Source organism: Manacus candei, unplaced genomic scaffold, assembly GCF_025592945.1.
Source record: "Manacus candei isolate 608988 ecotype Guabito, Panama unplaced genomic scaffold, ASM2559294v1 h1tg000184l, whole genome shotgun sequence".
NCBI lineage: Eukaryota > Metazoa > Chordata > Aves > Passeriformes > Pipridae > Manacus > Manacus candei.
In genome coordinates, this window is record NW_026138232.1 from 177,550 (window position 1) to 198,589 (window position 21,040).

The following is a 21,040-nucleotide window of genomic DNA, read 5'->3' on the forward strand; positions in this document are numbered from 1 at the left end:
TTTGGTTTTGGTTTTTTTTGGTTTTTTTCCACAGAAAAAGCCAGAAGATTCCAAGTCAAGGTTTAAAAATTAAAAATTTTATATATATTTATATATATATATATATATATAAAAAAAAAAAATCACTCTGTTCCCTACTTTTCCAGCTCTCCTCTTACAGTTCGTGGTTTGGCAACAGGATCATCCCGTGGCAGGAATTCTTCCTTAAGGAGACGGTGAGTGAGCAAAGGTAGTGAGAATACACAGTTCCTCAGCAATTCCCTGATGAAATCCAGGGATTCTCCTACGTCCAGACGACAAGAGGGAAACTCCTCTCCATGGGATAAAATTCCATGGACAGCGTGGGGCAGGTTTCTTCCCCCAAAAAAACCTGTTGAAACATCAATTTGTGGCAGCACAGAAACCCACCAGCTGGAAAAATTGATGCATCCAGAAGAAAGCTACATGGATAATATTTTTATGGCTCGTTAATTATCCCGGGATAACGGGGTGGGGAGGGGGGTTGTGGGTCACACTGACTTCATTGCACAGTTTCACAGGAGAGGGAAGATTCCAAACAAACGTGGGAATCTCCACGTGGAGCACCCTGGGCTGGAGACGTGGTAACAACCCTCCAAGACCAGCCAAAATCCCTCCAAAAAGGAGGAAAACACCGGCTCAGGACAGGGATTCTTACTCAAGCATCCTCCAGGATTGTATTGACAGGGAGAACGCTCGGAAGAGCTTCTCCCAAATACTTAAAAAAACCTCAAGAGTTTTGTGTCTGATAGAAAAAAAAAAGTCACGGCAGAGAATGAAATAAAAACCAGTCACAGCCACCTTAAAAAGCGTGGAAGGGCTGTCTGAGATCCAGCCAGGAATCCCTCCCACGGAAATCCACTTGGGAGCGGCTCCGGGAACACGGGGGCCTTCGGTCTCGTGGCACTCAGGTCCTGGAGCTTCCAGAACAATCCCACAGGGAGGAGGTGTCCAAACCACACCATCCTCCTCCTCCTCCTCCTCCTCCTCCTCCTCCACGGCCACCCATCCTTGGAGCTCCCCTTCCAGAGGGTGGGAAGAGTTTGGACAGTTCTTGGAGAGAAAGACTCGGCTGTTTTCCTTTACACGTGGGTATTGTAGAGCTTTATGGTGTCTCCCCTAAGGCTTGTTTTACTCGGAAAAAGAAGGGAATATGTTCAACTCTGGGAATTCTTCGTTGTTGTAGTTGGGCCCTTGGTCTCCCAGCATGGTCAGCATGTCCTGAGAGGAGGAGACAAGGACAGAGTCAGGATCTGCACGGGAATATCAGGGAATATCAGGCACCAAACCAAGCCTCAAGTGGTGCCCGGGAGGTTTGGATTGGAAATTCGGGACAATTTCTCCATGGAAAGCATGGCCAGGCATTGGAACAGGCTGCCCAGGGATGTGGGAGAGTTGCTGCCCCTGGGACTGTCCAAAAATATGTGGCTGTGGCACTTGGGGACACAGTTTAGTGGTGGCCTTGGCACTGCTGGGGGAACAGCTGGACTTGATCTCAGAGGCTTTTCCAACCTCAACAATTCCATGATTCCATGATCATGTTGGCAATTTACTTGTGGGTTTGCTGGAGCAGGTACTGAGGACCAAGATGGTCCTCTTCCCAAGGGAACACAGGGTCTGTGTCCAGGGCAAATTTAAGGAGCAGCAAATTTAAGGGATAATCGGTGACTCCTGGGAAAGGAATTCTCAGGAATTATCTTAATTTTATTGGATTGCGGCTTTTCTTTTGTTATTAATTAGAACCAGAAGGGTTAATCCAACTGGAATTTCACACTGATCCTGCAACAGACCAAGACACACAGCCAAGTCCTGCCCTCTCCACTTCCACCTCCATCAGGTTATCCCGAAGTTTGGGACCTCCCCAGTTCATCTGAACCAGAGGGACAACAAGCTCCAGGCGCCTCAGCCCCGTGGATCCCACCGGATTTGGGAGGTTAAAAAGCCCCATCTTACTGGGAAGACCTCGGGCTGGCTGGGCTGGGGCTGCTGCACGTGCTGCTCCCCGGATCCCGGGCCGTGGTGCTGCCCTTGCCACTGGGGCCACATTCCCACGGCGTCGGCGGCGCGGGGCTGGAACGGGGCCGGGGTCTGCGCTGCCTCCGTGCCTGCTGGACACACAACACGGTCAGGGCATCGCTCCTGGGCTTCTCCAGGAGCACTGTGTGGCACTGGGAAGGGCACAGCTCTGGGTGGTGCCCCGGGAGGGTCACCCCACAGGAATTCCTGTGGTGGGTTTGTTGCCACGGGGCAGAACAAAGGGACGCCCAGAGGGGGTTTTGTTTCCTCCCAGTCAGCCTTGACACGGTTCAAAATTCATCTGCTGGGACAATCCCAGATCCTCCTGAGCTGGAAGGGATCCACGAGGATCACTGAGCCCAGCTCTGTGGCTGGAGGGTGATTAAGGGTGACCAGTCAAAGGAGGGATCCAGCTCTGCTCTCCCCATTTGGGAGCTCCCCCAAACCCCCCCCAAAACCCCCTGGAGAGCACGTCCCAGCCCAGCTGTACCCACGGGGTGCCCCCAGCTCCCTCAGCCACACTCACTGAAGCCGGAGCCACGGCCGGCCAGGGCCGGGTACGGCGCCGCGGTGGGAGAGGCCGTGGATCCCGGGGCCGTCATGGAGCCGAAGGAGGACGGGGTGCCCTGGAACGTCCCCATGCTGAAGGAGGGCGGCCGAGTCTTCACCGGCTGCGACGCCACTTGCTGTGAGGGAGAAAGAACACGGGAGAGGAGGAGGAGGAGGGATGGATCTCCCCTGGCCCTCGGCTCGGCAGCGAGTCGCCGGAGTAGCCCCAGAGGAGGAGGAAGCCCACGGACACGCGGCGCCGGGAGTGGGAATGGGATGATCCCCCCCCGGAGAGCGGGGTCTGAAGGCAGCGGGGACCCTGCAGCTGAGGGTTCGGGCTGTGCTACCTGGGGTGTGAACACCGGGCGTGTCCCTGCAGCCCACGTGGTCCCGCTGACCTGAGCTGGGCTGGAGTGCCGGGAAATCTGGGATAAGATCCGGCCGGCGGGGGACGGCTGCTGCTGGATGATGTTCACGGGAGGCACCATGCTGCTGCTCCTGGGGGAGGAGAGGAGTCTGAGCCCGTGGAAGAGCATTGCAGGAGGGAGAGGCACTAAATCTGTCTGCCTGAGTTACTGGGGGAGGGAAATGAGCCCAGCTGGGGGGGTAACTCTGCCCATCAGGCCGCCCTGGGAAGGGTGGAAGTGTTCCAAGAACGTGTGGATGTGGCACCTGGGACAGGGGTTAGTGCTGAACTGGGCAGTAACAGTTGGACTGGATGATCTCAGAGGGCTTTTCCACCCTAAATGATTCCATGATTCTATACTGGGACACTACTGGGAGGAGCTGCTGGGTGGAGCTGGGTGTGCTGGGCACGGCTGCCCTCACCCAGCCCAGGTCCTGGGCACGCCCAGGAGGCACAGGGATGTAACAGAGGGAATGGAGGTGGGAATTGGGAAGGTGAAGCCTCACCTGAAGTTCTCCTGGGGCCGTGCAGCAGTGAAGGTGTTTCCCTGGGAGAAGAGGGGCGGGTTGGCCGGCACGGTGCTGGCAGGGAGGGCCTTGCTCTGGTCTGCAGAGAGAGCATGAGACATTCTGGGGCTGGCAACAGGGAACCAGCTGGAAGAGATGTGTCCCTGGGAAGGAGGACTCCTTCGCTCCTTCTCCAGACACAACCCCAGATGATTTTGTTAACCCCTGTTTAATTTGACTTCCCCTCCACTTTCTAATAAACCTGCATGAAGGTTCCCTGGGGTTGGAGCATCCAGTACAGCCTGGGAAGGGGCAGGAAGGACGTGCCCAGGGCAGGCAGGAGGAGCAGCCCAGGAGAGCCCTGCTCACCCACCTGTGCTGATCCCGGTGAAGATCTCCCCGAAGCGTGGGTCCCGCTCCTGGCTGAACAGGCTCTCTGCCTTCTCCAGGGGCTTGCTGTGCTCTGGGCCTGCAGCACTCACGGGCTGCACAGGGACCTGGAGCAGGGACAGGGGCCTGTCACTCCTCAGCACAGCGGGAATCAGCACGGAGAAGGGCTGAGGGCCGGGCTGCGCTCGGCATTCCGGGGTTTTATTGGGATAACGTGGCCAGTCAGGGCTGGCACAGCAGGACAGGCTGCCCAGAGAAGCTGTGCATCCCTGGAAACGCTCAAGGCCAGGTTGGACAGGGCTTGGAGCAACCAGGGAGGTGTCCCTGCCCACGGAACTGGATGATATTTAAGGTCCCTCCCAACCCAACCCACCCCATTCTATGACTCTACAACTCCACATGATAAATATTGGGATCAAGCAGCAGATCCAGCAACACCCAAGGGCAGAAACACCCTCCCCTCAGACCCACCTGAACCTCGTGCCAGCACCTTTAAACCCCCAAAGAACAGAACAGGACAGGAACAGAGCAGGACCACGAGCAGGACAACAAACCCCTCCTCTGGGGAGGACTCACCTGGGAGTGCTCATACCCAGCCAGGCTCTCCCTTCCCGGGCCCACTTCCAGCTCTGCCTGTGGGGGCTGCTGCTGCCTAAAATAGAAAAGAGTCTGTAACAGGAGAACACAGCCTGCCAGAGAGAATTCCCAAGGGATCAGCTCTGCCAGGGGTTCATCAGCCTGGAGTTCCTGGCTGCACAGAGGGGGATTTGGGGATGGAGGGGGGTGTGGCAGCAGGGCAGAAATGGGAAAAGGAGCTGAGCACCTCCTGACCTTGAGGGCAGTGGGGCTGTGCCCATGTCCAGGGGGAGGCTGACGCTCTGCCCCAGCTGGGGCCTCGGCAGAGAGTTTGCCAGGGCAGGCCGGGACTCCTGGCTCGAGTTCCTTCAAAGCAAACACAGGGAGGAAAAAAAAAGGTTCAAAAAAATCCCAGCTGGAAGCAAAGTTGGGATCTGGGTGTGGCTGCCTGGGGCAAGATGTAAACCCCTGTTTGAGGGAAGGATCTTTCCACCTGGTGTCCCTGGAAGGAGGTGCCATGCAATGGGATGCTCCAGAGGTGGGGGCTGTGCCTCCCATGCTCAGTCCCTGAGCAATTAATAACCTGCACCAGGAGTGTGGTTGGATCTGCAGCATCCCTAAAGCACAAGCAAAGGCTGTGGGAACCTCCAAACCCTTGAAGTTTAGCTCTGTCAGACACTCAGAGACCACCAGTAGTTTCAGGTTTTAAGCCCAAAACGTGGTGCAAGTTCTTTATGCTCTTCTGTGAACTGTGAGAACCCAGTGAAATGCTTAAATCCCACCATAAATTAACAAAAATCCAGCGTTTTCTGGGTCTCTTTTGGAAGCTGCTGCTTCAGCAGGCCCTGACCTTGAAGATGAAGCAGCACATGCAACCTGGAGAGCTGCCCCTGAACAAAACACCCCTCAAACACAACCAGGCACAGACACTGCTGCTCCACAGGGACTTTGGGAGGTGCATTATGGATGTGGGAATGGCTGTGTGTGGAATGAAGGAGCTCAAAGGGGTAGCTCTGACATGGGGCAGGGACAGGAGGCCTGCAGCAGATTCCTGGGTTTCCCTTTCCCAAGCAATCCAGCCTCCTGTTTGCCTGCTGGAGACTCCAGTGGCTGCCCCTGCCAAGGCTGCAGCTCCACATCAAGCACACACAGGCACGAATTCTGGGGCTCTGCTGCTCTTGTGTAAGAGGCCTGGAGCTCCCTCACGGGAAGAGAGAGCAGCTCCCACCATTCCCAAAGGATATGTAACCTCCTGGACTGTCACAGCAATCCAAGAGCCACATTCTGAGGCAGATCTCACTGGCTTCAGGCACTGCTGGAGCTGAATTTTGGCAGCTTGTTAAGCCACACAACGGGACAGCCAAAGACTGTCCTTCAATTCCTGCACTTTGTAAGTCCTCCAGTGCCTGGCACAGCCCAGGAAACGGGAGCTCGAGGGACTTGGGAACTTCTCCAGGGTTGTGCAAAGCGGTGGGAAGTTTGGAGAGGGGGAGAGGCCAAGGCTCCCACGGTTATCCTGGGACAGGAGCCCCCCCAGGTAGGTCATCTTTCCATGCACATACTTGACGTTGGTGTTGGTGCAGATGATGTACTCGATCTCGTCCGAGTAGGGGTTCTGGAAGGTGAAGGAGCTGGTTCTCATCCAGAGCCATTCCCGGTTTTTGGATCGGAAGCGGAACATGACTGACAGAACCTGGCCTTTTAACTTCACCACCTGAAAAAAAAAAAACCCCAGGAATTCCAGGAGTAGCACCTGACCAAGGGTGTCGAGGAGCAACCTGAGCAAGAGCCACCCCCCGAAACCCCTGCGATGGCCCTTTGCCTCAAACCTGGCACGTCTCAGCCTTCCCAAACTAAATGGCACCATTCCCTCGGGACACCTTGATTCCCAAAGGATACAGGAGGGGAATCTAAACATCCCCTTTTTGGCTTCACTCCTCTTATGCCTTTGCACTGGTGGGATGTATGAAAAAGCCTCCAAGAAATGGAACACATGCTGTCGCCTCCGATTCCAACGGTTTGGAGCAATGGATATGAGCAGCTGGTTTTTGGAGTCATGAAAGCACAGGGGCAGCCTTACCTGCCCTGCCACCAGTCCAAGGCCCTCAGAAATAACAGGGCAAGAAAACCACCTCCATTTCGGGTTCTGCAGCACTGGGCTGGGCCCTAGAGATGAACCAGGGTTTCAGCCACAGGAGCACAGCAAGTCAAGCAGGCCCTTGGGAGCCACATCCCTGGCCCTAAAGGCAGCCTGGACCAGCAGCCAGAGCAGGGATTCAGGAGTTAAGACATCAGATGCTTCTGGTTTGTTCTGTATTTAACTACATGACTTGATCTGTTTGCAAAGGAGAATTACCTAAGGTTTATTTTTCCTCTTGGTTTTCCAATTAATTTTTTGCCCTTTTGCAAGCACCGAGGCATTCCAGTCTGAATTCCAGCCTCAGTCCCAGTCTGAATTCCAGCCTCAGTCCCAGTCTGAATTCCAGCCTCAGTCCCAGTCTGAATTCCAGCCTCAGTCCCAGTCTGAATTCCAACCTCAGTCCCAATCTGAATTCCAGCCTCAGAGTCCCAGTCTGAATTCCAGCCTCAGTCCCAACCTGAGTCCCACCCTGCATGCAAAGGGTAGCTCCAGTGTTTTTCACCTGCTGAAAGCTGTCCCGTAAAAGCTGTTGGTCTTCTGGATGGCAGAAATCCACAATGTCTTTCCCCAAAAGCTCCTGATTTTCAAGGAATCGTGAGAGAGATCGAGTCAGTTCATCTGGCAGGCAGATTCCACAATTAATCCTGCTTTGGACAGGTAGTTCCTGCTCCTTCCCCCCCAGATCCCCGTTACACAACCCAAGCACAGGGCCTGGCGTGCTGTTTCTTGAAGAGAAGCCCGACAGCTGTTGATTAATGTTTGATCTTTAACTCAATTTAAGGCAAAAAAGGCTTTAATTGACATTTGACATAATCCAGAGCCACCCAGCCTTCCCACGATCAAAGGGCTTGGAAAAACACATGGCAAAAGCAACTGGTGGAGAAGAAACACGTCTGGGTTAAGCCCTGGGTGTGGCTGAGCAGCTCTGTGTGAAAGCAGAGCTGAGATGTGGAAGGAGAAGAAAGCCTGAGGAGCAGTTTTGGGCCACAGAGCCCCTCGGGGCGCTCACCTGGGGCTGGTAGCCAACGGTGGCCACGCACCGGTGGTCGATGAAGGTGAAGATGCCCTCGGTGTTGTGCCTGGAGATGAACTCTGTGGGCTGGCACACGTTGTTCATGTCTGTGCAGTTGGGAGAGCTGGTCACCTGGCAGGGGACACGGGGCAGCGTTGGCAATGCCAGCCCCGCGCCGGGGCTCTGCGGCCACCAGGGAAATGTTTTCACACGGAACAGTCCCAATCTGGGGGCTTCCAGGCCAAGGAGATGCTGGAGGAGGTGAAGGGGACACTCACCTGGAGCCTGCCAATGGCCACCAGGCAGAACTTGCTGCCCTGGCCGGCGTCGGGGTCGTCGTCAGGCAGGGAAACACCTGGGAAGGGGGGTCAAAAATTCCAGCAGGGTTAATGCAGGAAAAACTGCTCATTTCACAGGAAACAGACCTCAAAACACCTCTCCACCCCTCCTTGTAACTCAATATCCTTCCCCACGAAGGGATTTGGAACATTAAGGTGCCTCCCCCTCCCTCTTATCACCAGAAGGGTTCAAAATCTCTAAATTTCAGACAGTTTAATATTATTTCCACCCTCTACAGACAAGAGATCTCTGATGCTGCGCTCGCAAAAATCAGTTCAATCTTCAAATAAAAGTGACAGATAACGTTTGCAAAACGTCTCCTGGCACGTTCAGCTCCTGGAATTGGCAACTTTGGGCCACTTCAGTGCTTTTAAAAACAGAAAACAGCCCCCTCTGAACACCTGAGGTGAGTCCTCACCTGCTGGGGGCCAGGCTTTGATGTAGCCAGTGCAGTGCACCACGACGTAGTGAGGTTCTCCATCCTTTGCTGCACCTAAGCCATTCCTTGGGAGAGAGAAACAGGTTGTGCTGCAGGTTCAAGTGGGGGAAGGTGAAGCAAAAGCAGGGGTTTTTGCATTACTTATGTATGTGTTATTTATATCAATCTATTGTTTGTGCTCCAGGTATTATTTACCTGCAGCGATTCCTCATGAAGCTGAGACGATTCACAGCCACTGGATCCACGGAGCTGTTGCCACACCTGGGGTAGAAAAAGGAGGGCAAAGGGTTTATCTTTCATGGGCAACACGAAAATAATCTTGGGTATCTTGAAGAAGAGGAAGGTTCATCCCCTACAAAGGGAATTTCCATCACACAAAGCCCTCAGGCTGAAGAATTCAAGGGAGGTGACACGTGGGGCCAAAACTAATTATTACTTTAAACTGGATCTCGCACAACAGGGCAAAGAAACACCTCAAGAACTTGGCTGTATGGGAAGCCCAGCCACATTCTATCATTTTACATCAAAACCAGCCAAAAAAAGCTGAAATGAAAGCGTGGAGGGGCCAGGGAGCAAGTTCAGCTGGAGGCTCAGAGACTCCCCCAGGGAATTGCTTCCCACCTCATGCGGCAGATGAAGGATCTCCGGGAGCCCATGCACATCCTCATGGACTGCTGGCCCTCCTTCTTCACAGTGCCCGTCTTCAGGTCCAGGATCCGACCTAGGAAAAGGAGGAACAAGGGGATGCTGCTGCACTGGGAGTCCTTCCCCCAGCACAGGTGTGGCTCCAGGAATCGAACTGGGAGACTGGCAGGGCACGAGTGTGTCACCGTGTGGTACCTTTAGACGCATTCTCGGGGGGGGCTGCGGCATCCTTGGTAGAAAGGCACCAGGGTTTGGTTCCCTCTACAAAGGGAAGGGTTTAATCCGAGCCCTCCCGGGCTCTGCCCGCCCCCAGCCCTGCGCTGCCCCCGGGGGGGGGCTGTACCTGTGAGGGCGTTCTCGGAGGTGGAGAGCTGCTCCCTCAGCTTGCCCACGTCATCGGGGTGCACCTGGTCGTACAAGGTGCTGCCGAACCACTCGGACTGGGGCTGGTTCAGGACGGGGGTCACGGAGTCGGACACGTAGACCACCCGCCCCGTCTCGCAGGACACGATGAACAGGAAGCCGTCGGCCGCCTCCAGGATCAGGTGTTTGAGCTCCTGTGGACACACGGACACCCCTCAGCTCCACGGCCAGACCCCCTGCCCCGGGTTTCGCCCGTTCCCGCCCCGCTGTAGTTTCACTTTCCCCTCTGACTGCTGTATTTCCCAGCATCGAGCCAAGAAGGCTTCAGGGAGGGCTCACTGTGGCCTTCCAGGACCTTCAGGGGGTGATGGTTTGTACACTGCCATTGGGCAGGGTTAGGTGGGATTTCGGGAAGGAATTCTTCCCTGTGAGGGTGGCGAGGCCCTGGCACAGGTCACCCAGAGAAGCTCCCTCACCCCTGGAAGTGTTCAGGGCCAGCTCGGAGCAACCTGGTGCAGTGGGAGGTGTCCCCGTGGCACCGGACGGGCTCTGAGGTCCCTCCCAACCCGCCCCCTTTCCACGGCTCCGTGCCCAGCCCTGACCTGGTCGGTGAGGAAGGAGGGTTTGTAGGTGCCGTCCGTGGAGGTGTTGCCGGTGCCGCGCAGGGACTTCATGTGGGACACGGCCATGCGCAGGATGGTCAGCTTGTCCGGCTTGCGGGCCAGGGCGCTGCACGTGGGCACCATGTCCGACAGCTCCGTGATGTAGGCGGTCATCTTGTTCCTCCTCCTGCGCTCGATCTCGCTGTGGTTCTCCCTGCAGGAGCCCCGGGGGGGGACACAAGAGGAGGAGGAGGATGAAGTCACCGTGGGAAGGCTGGCACGGGTGCCACGCACGGAGATGCACCGCCGGGTTAGCAGGAAGGAAGGCTCACATGCTGGGCGTGCACAGGGAGCGGGGACGAGGGCGAGGGGAGAGGCTACACCTGGACCTTCTGGGCTGAGGACCTGGCTCGGAGTCACAGCGGCTCCCCGGGACCAGCAGGAGCTGGTTTGGCTTCCCCCTCCACTCCACGGCGTGCAGGAAGCCAAAGGGATTCCTCCTCTGCTCTCAGCAGTGCAGGTGAGGGGGACTGAGCCCCACTGTCCATCCCAGGATGGAGGAGATCCCTGAGATCCCCTCCACCATCACCCCTCGCACACCCAGAGCTCGGCTGCAGCTAAAACTGGGGCAACTGCTCTTCTGGGCAACCTGGGCTAGTGGGAGGTGTCCCAGACCATGGCAGGGGGTGGGACTGGAGGAGCTTTAAGGCCCCTTCCAACCCAAACCATTCCAGGATTCTGAGGAACCTCAATCAGCTGAGTCTCATCTCGTGGTGCTTTGGGGAAGACACTTCTCTGTCACACTGAGAGCCTTTCACAGAATCCCAGGAGGGAAATTTGAGAGCAGGTCACACCTGATTTCTGCCCAGATCAACCTGGGCAGCCCATGGGCCAGGCAACACCAACCTCTAAAGAGACACCACGGCGATTCCTGCCCCCTCAAAGAGGTTCTTGGCACCCCTTTGGCTCACAGGGCACAGCCCCCATCAAACCCCACAGGCCAGAACCTGCTTCTTTTTATCCAGAACACGTCAATTAACTGGGTTCCTAAGGTGGGTTTTCCAAAACAGAGCTCAAGAGCCAGGTTTCCTGTACAGGAGGATGGATGGGGTGCAAGGAGGCGCACGGTGGGAAGTGAAATGAGATGGAGGTGTTGGAAGGAACAAGGACAGGCAGGTGAATAAAGAGGATAAATACAAAAATGGAGCGTTTCTCACTACCAGGTGTGTGCAAACACTCAGTGACCTCCCCTCTCATTCCTTCATTCAGTGACCTCACCTTTGAGGTGTCCCTGCCAGGAGCAAGATGAGCTTTAAGGTCCCTTCCAACCCAAACCATTCCATGGCTCTGTGAGAGATTCTTCAGTAGAGGCTCCAGGGAACAATCCCTTGGCAAGCTTTGCTGCTTCCCTGTATTCCCAGGCCTCACCTCCATGGCTTCCTGATCTCCCAAGGCACACTGCAGCCACCAGAGGCTGCCTGGGGGGGCAGGTTTGGGTTCAAACACAGCCAGAGGGCAACAAACTGCCCAAAACTGGGGCATTCTCAGCACCCAGGATGGACTCTTTAGTCCTGGGCTTTGCTTCAGAACAAGTCTGGGGTGGAACAGCCTTAAAGAGCAACAGGTCCCTGAAGTAACACCCCTTTTTGTGCCTGTTCCCTGAGTCCAACAGCATTCCTGGGACACCAAACCTTTCCCAGGTGAGCCCTCGATGCAGGACAAGGGAAGCTGGGTTTAGCACAGGTGGGAAAGCAAGAGCCCAACCCTGGGGCCTTTGGCAAATAGATCCTTCTGTGCATTCCCTAAAAACACTCTCCCAAGGATGAGATGTGCCTTTCCTAAATGCCTTTCCCCTCCTAATTTCAATTCCACAGCAGTTTCCAGGAGTCTGTTAAGTCCTCTGCAGCAGATGAGGGAAGAAGGGGGGAGGGAAAAAAAAAGAGAAGGGATGCCTAGAGAGACATTAAGGAAAGGAAAACTCTGCTTGTCCATGCTGGAAATCTCCATTCTCCTACCTGGCAAGTCTCTCCTTATCCGCTGAACTCTGCTCATCATCAGACCTAAAAATAAAATCAGCCAGCTAAGCTAAAAATGGAAAAAAAGCTGAAAGAAATGGAAAAATAAAAATGGAAAGATGGACTAGGAAACCCAGCCTAGGGACAGGTCTGTTTTGCAGAGGAGCAGTTCCATAAAATAAAACAGTCATTAGTTTGCAATACTCCACATTTAATTGGTGCCTGATGTGTGTTGGAGTTTTAAGACATTTACTGAGTTCTAATTTGCTCACCAGTTTCTAATGTTAGAAATATTCTACTCTCTCTAACATATTTCTAACTTGCTTGACTTCAGAATGACTCAAACCACTTTAAAAAGCTGGAGAATCCCAGCTTGGAATTCCCTGCAGCCCTTTGCAGGGAACAGCAGGGCAGAGACCCCCAATTTAGGCACTGCTGGGGCACCTCCAGTGCTGGGGGCAGCTCAGGGCAAGACAGACACTGAGGGGCTGGAGCGTGTCCAGAGAAGGGAACAGAGTTGGGGAAGGGGCTGGAGCACCAGGAGAAGGGGCTGGAGAACTCCTGAGGGAGCTCAGCCTGGAGAAAAGGAGGCTCAGGAGGGACCTTCTCACTCTGCAACTCCCTGGGAGCAGGTTGGAGATGGAGGTGGTTTGGGATCTTCTCCCAGATAACAACAGGACGAGAGGAAACGGCCTCAAGTTGTGGCAGGGGAGGTTTAGGTTGGATGTCAGAGCTACTGTCAGACACCAAAAATGCATCAAGAGCCAAAACATTCCCTACAATCTCCGGGGAAACTCCCAATTTGTAAAGCTTCTGCCCAATTCCCCACAAAACACACAACCCCAGGAAACCCTGTTCGAGGACAACTTGTAACCAAGCAGGAAACTTGTATCTCTGCAAGTTCCTGGAGCAGGAGAGAAGAGGGAGAGGCCGAGGCCAGAGCTGAAAGGAAGGGTGCAAAAGAGCAACGTCACTTCATCACACTCCATGAACTGTCCAAAACCATCAAGGAAAACGTGTGGATCTTCTGGAGCACCCTCAGGGGGAGATGATCCAACGGCCAGTGAGAAAGGTGCTGCAGGATCCCTCCTGAGTCAAGGGGTTTTGGCACAAAAAGCTTCCAAACCAGCAAGTCCTTACCTGGCAAATCTCTCTTTATCGTTTGGCATCGGGTCATCGTCACATCTAGGAGAAGGGGAGAGGGTAAAGGGTTTACAATTCCTTCTTTCTCAAAAAAAACCCCATGAAGAAATCAAGGTTTAATAAATCAAACAAAGAGGGCCTGGTGTTAAAAACTTGGCTGTGAGTGGGCAGTGTTCAGTTGTCTCCTCCAAACCCCGTGGCTGAGCTCTGGGCATCCCCTCCATGGGGTTTTCCACCCCACATTCCTATTAGGGATGGGAGGGATCACACTCAGCTCAATCCCATAAAAAGGAATATATTAAACTGCACTTGCAGGATAAAGGTCACCCAGATCAAGACCTTCATCCCAGGGGTTTCCATAGGTAAATCCTACATTCATCCTGGAGCCATCCCACAGCCCTCCTTAAAGCACTGGAACCCGTGGAGTTCCAGTCTCATCATTCAATCCTAAACCACTTAATGAGGCTGCAAATAAACGACCCAAGACATTCCAGCTCTTCTGTGTTCCATATGGAGCACGAGGAGACCCTTGCAGCCCTGCCAGCTCCCTGGGAATAAGGATGCCTCTGGAACTGAAGCATCCTTACAACAGATGAGGGTGAATTAACACGTGTCTGAGGCAGCAGCAAAAGCTGCAGAGATGGGAGATTTCTGCTGACTGGGAGAAAGGGAAGAGTTGAAGGAAGTGGAGCCACTTCCCGCTGCTTCCAGAGAGGAAAAGCCACAGGAGCAGCAAGATCCTGCTCCAGGGAAAACACACAGACAGCCCCAAGACCATAGGACAGAAATTTGTGGATGCCACGTTCTCCCTCACCTGAGGAATTTACTGTTCCCTTCTCCATCATCATCAAAGTCCAGCCTGAAAAACAAAAGGAAGAAGAACATTACTAACCCAGTGGTGTCTCCTTTAAGTTGCTTCTCTGTCTGTCCTTATGGATGCAGATGATTCCTGAAAGGAAGAATTAAGTACTCCCAAAATAATTAAGTGATCCTAATGTGAAACAACCCACAAAGTCTGGAAAGGGGTTTCCTTCAGGTGTCTATCAGAAACAGAGCAAGGAAAAAAAACAGTTCCAAAGGAAGAAAAGTCGCTTGGAGCACCCACTGCATCCCAGCCTCCTGTTCCAAAAGCTCTGGATCTCCTGGGAGCCAGCCAGGCTGCTCAAGAGACCATCAAACAGAGCATTCCCAGCTCAAAAGCCTGCATTGGGTGCATTTAAAATAAAAAAAAACCAGAAGAGGGTAAAACTTTCCCGGAGTTAAAGTTCAGTTGGTGCCTGTTTGCTCACACAGGGCCAAACCCCCAGTTCTGACAAGCAGGAAGGATTTCCCACCTTTCCTTCTGGGATGGAAAACCAGGAATGCAGGGGAGCAGGGAGGGTGGGAGGAGCTGCAGGGGACTGGGAGCACCAGCAAATGGGGCTGAAGGAAAGAGTTTGAGTGACTGGGAAGGGCCAGGAACAGATTTTGGTTTGCTTAAAAATGACGAGGCCATTTCTCGTGCCAGGAATCTGGGAACAGCCACTCTAGCCCCTTTGAATCTGCAAAGGCATTTTCAGCAAACAAAAAGCCTCCCACAAGCACATTGTGGCTTCCCCACACCCCTCCCAGGGACGGCACAGCTGCAAAGGTTGGAGTAAGGCCCCAAAATCCAGATTCCCTGTTCCTCCACATCCCGCAGCAGCTGCTGTTGCTGCTTCAGCGACTCCTGTTTCTCTCTCAATCCCTGGTGTGTGTTTGCTCCTCCTCCAAGGTGCAACTCAGCTTTCAATGCCTGTTTGAGATGGAATTTAACCTCCTCTTTAAGGGGTGTATCTGGCCCAAAGATATCACCACGAAGGAAAGGGCTGGATAAATCCCACCCCTGGAGGAGACTTCTCAGGACCAGCCACATTTCCCCCTCCCAGGGCTGACGGCTCTTCCCAGCCAAAAGTTTCTCCAAAAAGCCCCTTTTCCCCCAAAAAGCACCTCCCTGAGCACACACTCACCCAGGTCTCCTCTTGCTGCCCCTCTGAGCCACGGCCCCTCCAGGCTGGGCTCCTGATCCGGGGGTCCCGGAGCCGACGGCTGCGCCCAGCGAGGAAACGTCCGATGCCATTTCTGAACAGGAGAGGGAAAAAAACCCAAACAAACAGGAAAATCAACCAGGATTTTGTCCAAGCCCCTCTCTCTGGTTCAGGGGAACACCCTCCCCACTAGAAGCAGTGGTGTGTCAGCATCTGCAGGGGCTGATTTGGGGCGAGGTGTGCCCGTGTCCTGTCGTGGGCCGCTCCGGGCGCGGAGCACACGCTGCTGCTTCCCCGGGCTGGAACGCCGAGGCTGCCAAGCTAAAAGATGTGGAATCTTTTTTGGAGAGAGGAGGAGCCAGCTGGGAGCCCGTTCTCAGCCCTGGCTGCACGAGCACGAAGCAGGGGAGGAGCTGAGCCGCGACTTTCCCTCACACACCAACCTACAGAGGGTTTATTTTCCAATCCCAGACAAAGAATCACCCAAAACGCTCCAAAAGTGCCTCAAACCCGCCCTGGTTCAGCTGATCCCTTCTGGTCTGCACCAGTACAGACCAGTGGGCACCAGTGGCACCATCACCCGCCTGCCTCTGCTCTTCCACAGCTGCTGGGAGCACCCTGGATTGGCGGGAGGTGTCCCAGCCGTGGTCCAGGGGATCTCTAAGGTCCCTTCCACCCCAAACCAGTCTGAGGTTCCATGATTTCGTTTTCCTCTTTTTCCCTAACCCTGATTGTTCAGGATCACAGATCCTGAATGGATCACGGGCTCTGGAGCCATTTCTCAGCCTGGCTTATGCTGAAACCACATCACAAGAGCTGCAACTCACGTCCCCCTGCACTAAATCAGATTGTTCTGCACCACAGAAGGAGTTTTTAAATCCACTATAAACCACTTTCCCCCATTTCTGAAATAAGTCAGCTCTGTGCTTGTTTTAATGGTCATGAATCTGCTGCTGAACTGCCCCAAAACGGTCACTCCAGCCCGAAAATCTCCACCACAGCCTTTCAAGCGGAGCCTGAAGCAAAACCACTTGTGCTTTACCAAAGCAGAGAGGCCCCAAACCCACCCCAACGCCCCCAAAAACCCCAGAGTTGGGCTCCCAAACCCCAGGGCTGGGCTCTCAAACCCCAGGGCTGGGCTCCCAAACCCCAGGGCTGGGCTCCCAAACCCCAGCGAGCGGCACCAGGGGCAGCTCGGGCAGGGACCGGCCACAGCTGGGGGGACAAACTGAACACCTGAGGTCGGGTTTAAAGAACTCAGGAAAACACTGGGGGTTAAGCTGAGCTTCCCAAGTTTTCCCTCCAGCTCCCAGAGCCAGATTTGAGCCCAGCACGGGTTTAATTTCGCTTCCAGAGCGGGATGATTTGCAGCTGGAAGTGGAGCGGTACAAGTGTGGCTGGGCCTCGCAGCAAACACGCTCCCAGATTCCTGCTGTTTCTTCCCAAATCAGCTGGGTTTTACCCCATTCCCATTCCCAGCCCCTCTGCCTGCCCCGTTTGCTTCCCTCCAAGCAGCTGGTTTGATGAGGGAGTTTTTTCCTTGCCAATCCATAGGATTTCCCAGGGGTGGCTACGGTATGGGATAAGCATCCAGCTCAACACTTGGCAGCTGGAGGAGCCAACAACAACAATCCCAAGGAACAGCAGGAGCCAGCACACCCCATCCAACACCAGCTCCAGCAGTGGAACACCAGGATCCGCTGGAATTCCTAAATACAACTGGAGAACAAAGAACCAGGGGGGGAAAACCCTTCCCTGTCTCCTCTGCGCTCGATTTTGGGTTGCTTGGACACCCCTGTGCCCCATCCCGGATTCCCAAGTGAGGTGCCAAGGTGATATCCCAGGATTTTGTTCAACCAAACAGAGTTTCAAGTGGGAATAAAGCAGGGCAGGAGGGTTCTTCTCCTCAGCCCTGTTCAACAGCACGGTGGGAACACAAATGGAGCTCCTGGAGCCGGAAAATCCCTTTATGGAGGGGAAGGAATTTCCGCCCTGGGCAGGGGAAGGAAGTGACACCGGGTTGTTCCTCTGATCCCAACTCCCAAGGAATGGCTGTTTGCTTTTAGAGCCTTTGGCAACTTCCAAGGAGCCCAGTGCCTGGATCAGCACCCCAGAGGAACCCCCTTCACCTCGGGCTTCAGCTTCCCACTGGGAGACATTCCCCTCTCTGGCACAAGGGGAAAACTGGGAAAGACCCTGAGATTTGGCAGCAGGAGCTGCCCCTGTTTTGCCATCAGTGTGGCTCCATCCCCCCAAAACCAGGGAGAACACGGGCAGGGAGATGGCATGGCAAGAGCTCTGGCTTTTTCACCCTTTGGAATCCCCGGGATGTGCACAGAAACACCGGGATTCCTCCCAAAGCCTTGTTTTCTCCCCGATCCCAACACCAGCTCTGTCCCAGTGAGCTCAGTGGGGATTCCTGGAGCAGCTGGTGGAGCTTCTCACTCCTCACAACTCCCTGGAAGAGGGGGGAGACAGGTGGGGGTCGGGATCTTCTCCCAGGGGAACAACGGGGTGAGAGGAAACGGGGCCTCGAGCTGTACCTGGGGAGGGTCAGGTTGGAAATCAGGGAAAATTCCTTCCTGGAAAGGGTGGTCAGGCACTGGAATGGAAAAGGTGGAGCCACCATTCCTGGAGGTGTCCAAAAAGACACAATCCTTGGGAACAGGCAGTGCTGAGAGTCCCAGGAAGCCCCAGGTGGGTTTTTTCCAACGTCCTCGTGGGGTGTCTGTCCCAGCCCTTCCCAGAACCAATCCCTGCTTCCCTTCCCCACGTTTTAAATCCAATTAAGGCCAGAAGGGAAAGGTTTGTAAATCCCAAACCCCCCCAGGCTCCTGGCCCAGCTCTCCTGGGAAAGGCTCTGCTGCAACCACTGGAATCTCCACAGGGGAAAAAAAAAAAAACCCTCCAAAATGAATTTACAGCAAATCCTCCCAGCTGGGATTTACCAGAGGGGCTGCAGCAGCTTGGAAATGCATTTTTATTGTACAAAACACACCAAAACTGGGGTCTTTTGCTGCAGAAGCCTGGGGGGGGGGGAACACACACAACAAGATTTGCTTTAAATTCAACCATTTGTGAAGTCCCCAAAGAGTCAGGAGCAGGTCTGGGAGCAGATAAAGCACATTAAAACTACTCTGCATTTCACTCACAACTACAGGGCTCTGATATTTCTGCTTTTATGGCTTTTTGCTTACAAAACATCTCCATTTCTGTGCCTCGGGTACATTAAACGGGTTTTTTTTAAGGAAGTAGGAGGTTTTTTGGGTTGTTTGAGCTTCCCAGGCGAGGCCAGCTCAGCACTTTCATCCCCAGGGGAACCTCCTCCGAGAAGAAACACAGAAATTAGGTAAAAAACCTGGAAAAGAACGTTTCTTCCATCGCTGAGTGGCTGAAATAGAGCTTTTGTAAAACCAAATGTTCCTGTGTTCACCCAGCCAGCACTAAACACCTCCCAATAATGCAAATGAATATTAAAACCTGTCAAATAAAGCAAGTAAGGCAAGTAGTTGTATTTTTCATGCCTTCCCCTGCCAGTGGAGGCTCTTTGCTTTTCACTCCCAACCAGGAGATTTAAACACCAACAAACTTGATCAAATTGACAAAACCAAAAGCTTTCAAACCCCCCACTCTTTACGACTCAAGTGTCCTTTAGCTCAAAACCACAGTTAAACTGCCTTTTCCGACAACTTTGAGCACATAAATAAGTCCCAAGTTATTCTTCCAGTAACTTTTTGAGCACCCAAATAACTTCCAACTTCTTTCTGTGGTTCCTTTTCCTCATCTTTCCCCACAGCCCAGCTGGGCTGGGAAGACATTCCGGGCATTTTGGGGCATTATCCAGCATTCACTGGAGCCCTGAAGTCTGGTTTTTAACATCATGGGAAAGAAGACCCAGATTATTTGTGAGAATCCTCCTTCAGAGTTTATTTTCCTAATAATCCCCATGTTTAGTGTGCAAAAGGGTTGAGCAAACTCTGGTCGCTCTGCCCAGGGTTATAAATATTAAACGCAGATGTTGAAAGTTCTTTCTGTTTTCCTCGAGAATTTGTTTAAAACTTTTTTATTACGCAACAAATCACGAAACCCTGAGAGCACCACTTCCACAAATGCCTGGAAACACAGTTTGAAGCCACAGGTCTCTTCCTCCCTCCCTGGATTCTCAGAATCCTCACACACGACTGACCTGACATGTTTTCTCCACGTTTAAAGCCACAAAAACTTCTTATAATGTTAAAATAAAACCCCATAATCGTTCAGCTGGGTCATGGAACGCTCCTGGACAAACCTGAGCGTGTCCCATGAGCCACAAAGCACTAAGACAGAAGATCAAAAACCCCAGAAAACACAAATGAACTCGAATTTTGATCTTGGCCACCGCGTTGTAAATCCAGTACAACTTCACAGATGCTGTACCATCCCAGATGCAAACTCATTTCAGAACGATTTAGCCCAAAAGGTGATAAAATTACATACTCTGGGCTTTATTTGGCAAAAAATCAGAGATGAGCAGCTTCCTGCACACAGGGGAGGAACCCGAGGATTGATCTGGGGATCAGCCTCAAATCCGGGGATCCCAAATCCAGGGACCTCCAGCTCCAGGGACCCCAAATCCAGGGACCTTCAGCTCCAGAGACCCCAAATCCAGGGACCTTCAGGGGCCCCAAATCCCTCAGCCCTCCCAAAGCTGCTTCAGGCCCCTGTCTGGGCCCCCCACGCCCCCCCCAGGGTCCCCCAGCCCTCCAGGACCCCCCGAGGGTCCTTCTTAGGGTCCCCTCAGGACCCCCCCACCCCGTCCCCAGCCCCCGAGGATCCCCCTCAGGGCTCCAGGGCCTTCTCAGACCCCCTGAGACCCCCACGCACCCCCTCAGCTGCCCCTCGCCCCTCAGAGGCCCCCTTCACACCCCCTGAAACTCCCCACTCATCCCCTGAGACCCCCACGCACCCCCTCAGCTGCCCCTCGCAGCCCCCCCCTCACGCCTCAGACCCCCCCCGAGACCCCCGCGCACCCCTGGAGACCCCCTGAGACCCCCCCACACTTCCTCAGCTCCCCCTCGCCCCCCAGAGCCCTCCTCACCTCCCTCTCACCCCTCAAGCGCCACGCAACCCTTGAGACCCCCTGAGACCCCCACGCAACCTCTCAGCTTCCCCTCGCCCCTCAGACCTCCACGGCCCCCCCTCAGCCCCCCCTCATCTCCCCTTCGCCCCTCAGCCACCCCCGGCCGCTCACGGCCCCCGCGGTCCCCCCGGTCGTGCTCACCGGCGCCGGCGGCGGTGGCGGCCATGGCGGGGGTCGCGGACCGCCCCCTCCTCGCTCCGCTCCGCCGAACCAAGATGGCGGCGCAGGAAAACCTCCGCCGGCCGCGCAGCCCCACCGCCCCGGGGGCGGGGCCAGCGCCCCGCGGCGCTTCTATTGGTCCAGCCAAGGGGTGGGGGGCGGGGCGAAGGAAGGACGCGGCGCTGCTATTGGTCTGAAGGTCGGGCTGGGTACGGGGCGAACGCGACGGCGCGGGCAGCGGGGCGGGGCGAGGGAGGCAAGATCCCGCCCCTTTGGGGCGGGGTTTATGGAGGGCGGGTCCTTTGGGGCGTGGTCATTGCGAAGGGCGGGGTTTGTTTCGGTGACGTCACGGGACGGGGACTGGGATTGGGATTGGGACTGGAATTAGGGTTGGGACTGGGATTGGGGTGGGAATTAGTGTTTAGACTGGGATTAGGGTGTGGTGGGAACTGAGACTGGGATTAGGGTTGGGACTGGAGTTCAGGTTCAGTTTGGGATGGGGATTAGGGGTGGAATTGAGACTGGAGTTTAGGGTTTAGATTGGAATTAGGTTGGGGTGGGAATTGGGACTGGGATTGGGGTGGGGCAGGGAGTGAG

The 21,040-nt window shown here is 54.5% G+C and overlaps 1 protein-coding gene across 11 annotated transcripts; it reads right to left on the reverse strand.

Moving 5' to 3' along the window:
- Positions 1 to 55: 55 nt before the first annotated feature.
- Positions 56 to 20,532, reverse strand: ARNT (aryl hydrocarbon receptor nuclear translocator). Of its 11 annotated transcripts, none has more exons than XM_051774006.1 (23): positions 20,426 to 20,532; positions 15,148 to 15,259; positions 13,974 to 14,018; positions 13,157 to 13,201; positions 12,017 to 12,061; positions 10,002 to 10,215; positions 9,380 to 9,593; positions 9,232 to 9,297; positions 9,013 to 9,112; positions 8,587 to 8,652; positions 8,371 to 8,456; positions 7,892 to 7,968; positions 7,611 to 7,745; positions 7,104 to 7,178; positions 6,024 to 6,175; positions 4,717 to 4,827; positions 4,462 to 4,537; positions 3,869 to 3,992; positions 3,496 to 3,595; positions 2,982 to 3,081; positions 2,561 to 2,720; positions 1,972 to 2,126; positions 56 to 1,239 (listed from the first exon to the last, which is right to left on the reverse strand). In XM_051774006.1, exons 1-23 carry the CDS (start codon positions 20,448 to 20,450, stop codon positions 1,150 to 1,152), a joined length of 2,373 nt encoding a protein of 790 aa, XP_051629966.1. In that variant the 5' UTR covers positions 20,451 to 20,532; the 3' UTR covers positions 56 to 1,149. The 11 variants fall into 11 exon arrangements, with proteins under 11 accessions (XP_051629966.1, XP_051629963.1, XP_051629962.1 ...); XM_051774003.1 differs by having other exon boundaries at positions 1,972 to 2,123; positions 2,931 to 3,081; XM_051774002.1 differs by having other exon boundaries at positions 2,931 to 3,081.
- Between the last annotated feature and the right edge of the window lie 508 nt (positions 20,533 to 21,040).

Bases quoted from the DNA above. Each gene is read 5' to 3' on its own strand.
- ARNT (XM_051774002.1), bottom strand. From the start codon at position 20,450: ATGGCCGCCACCGCCGCCGGCGCCG. The intron at 9,298-9,379 runs GTACAGCCCCCC...TTCCCTTTGTAG, and splicing joins CTCCGAGAACGCCCTCACAG to AGGGAACCAAACCCTGGTGC. The intron at 8,457-8,586 runs GTAAATAATACC...CTCTCTCCCAAG, and splicing joins TTCATGAGGAATCGCTGCAG to GAATGGCTTAGGTGCAGCAA.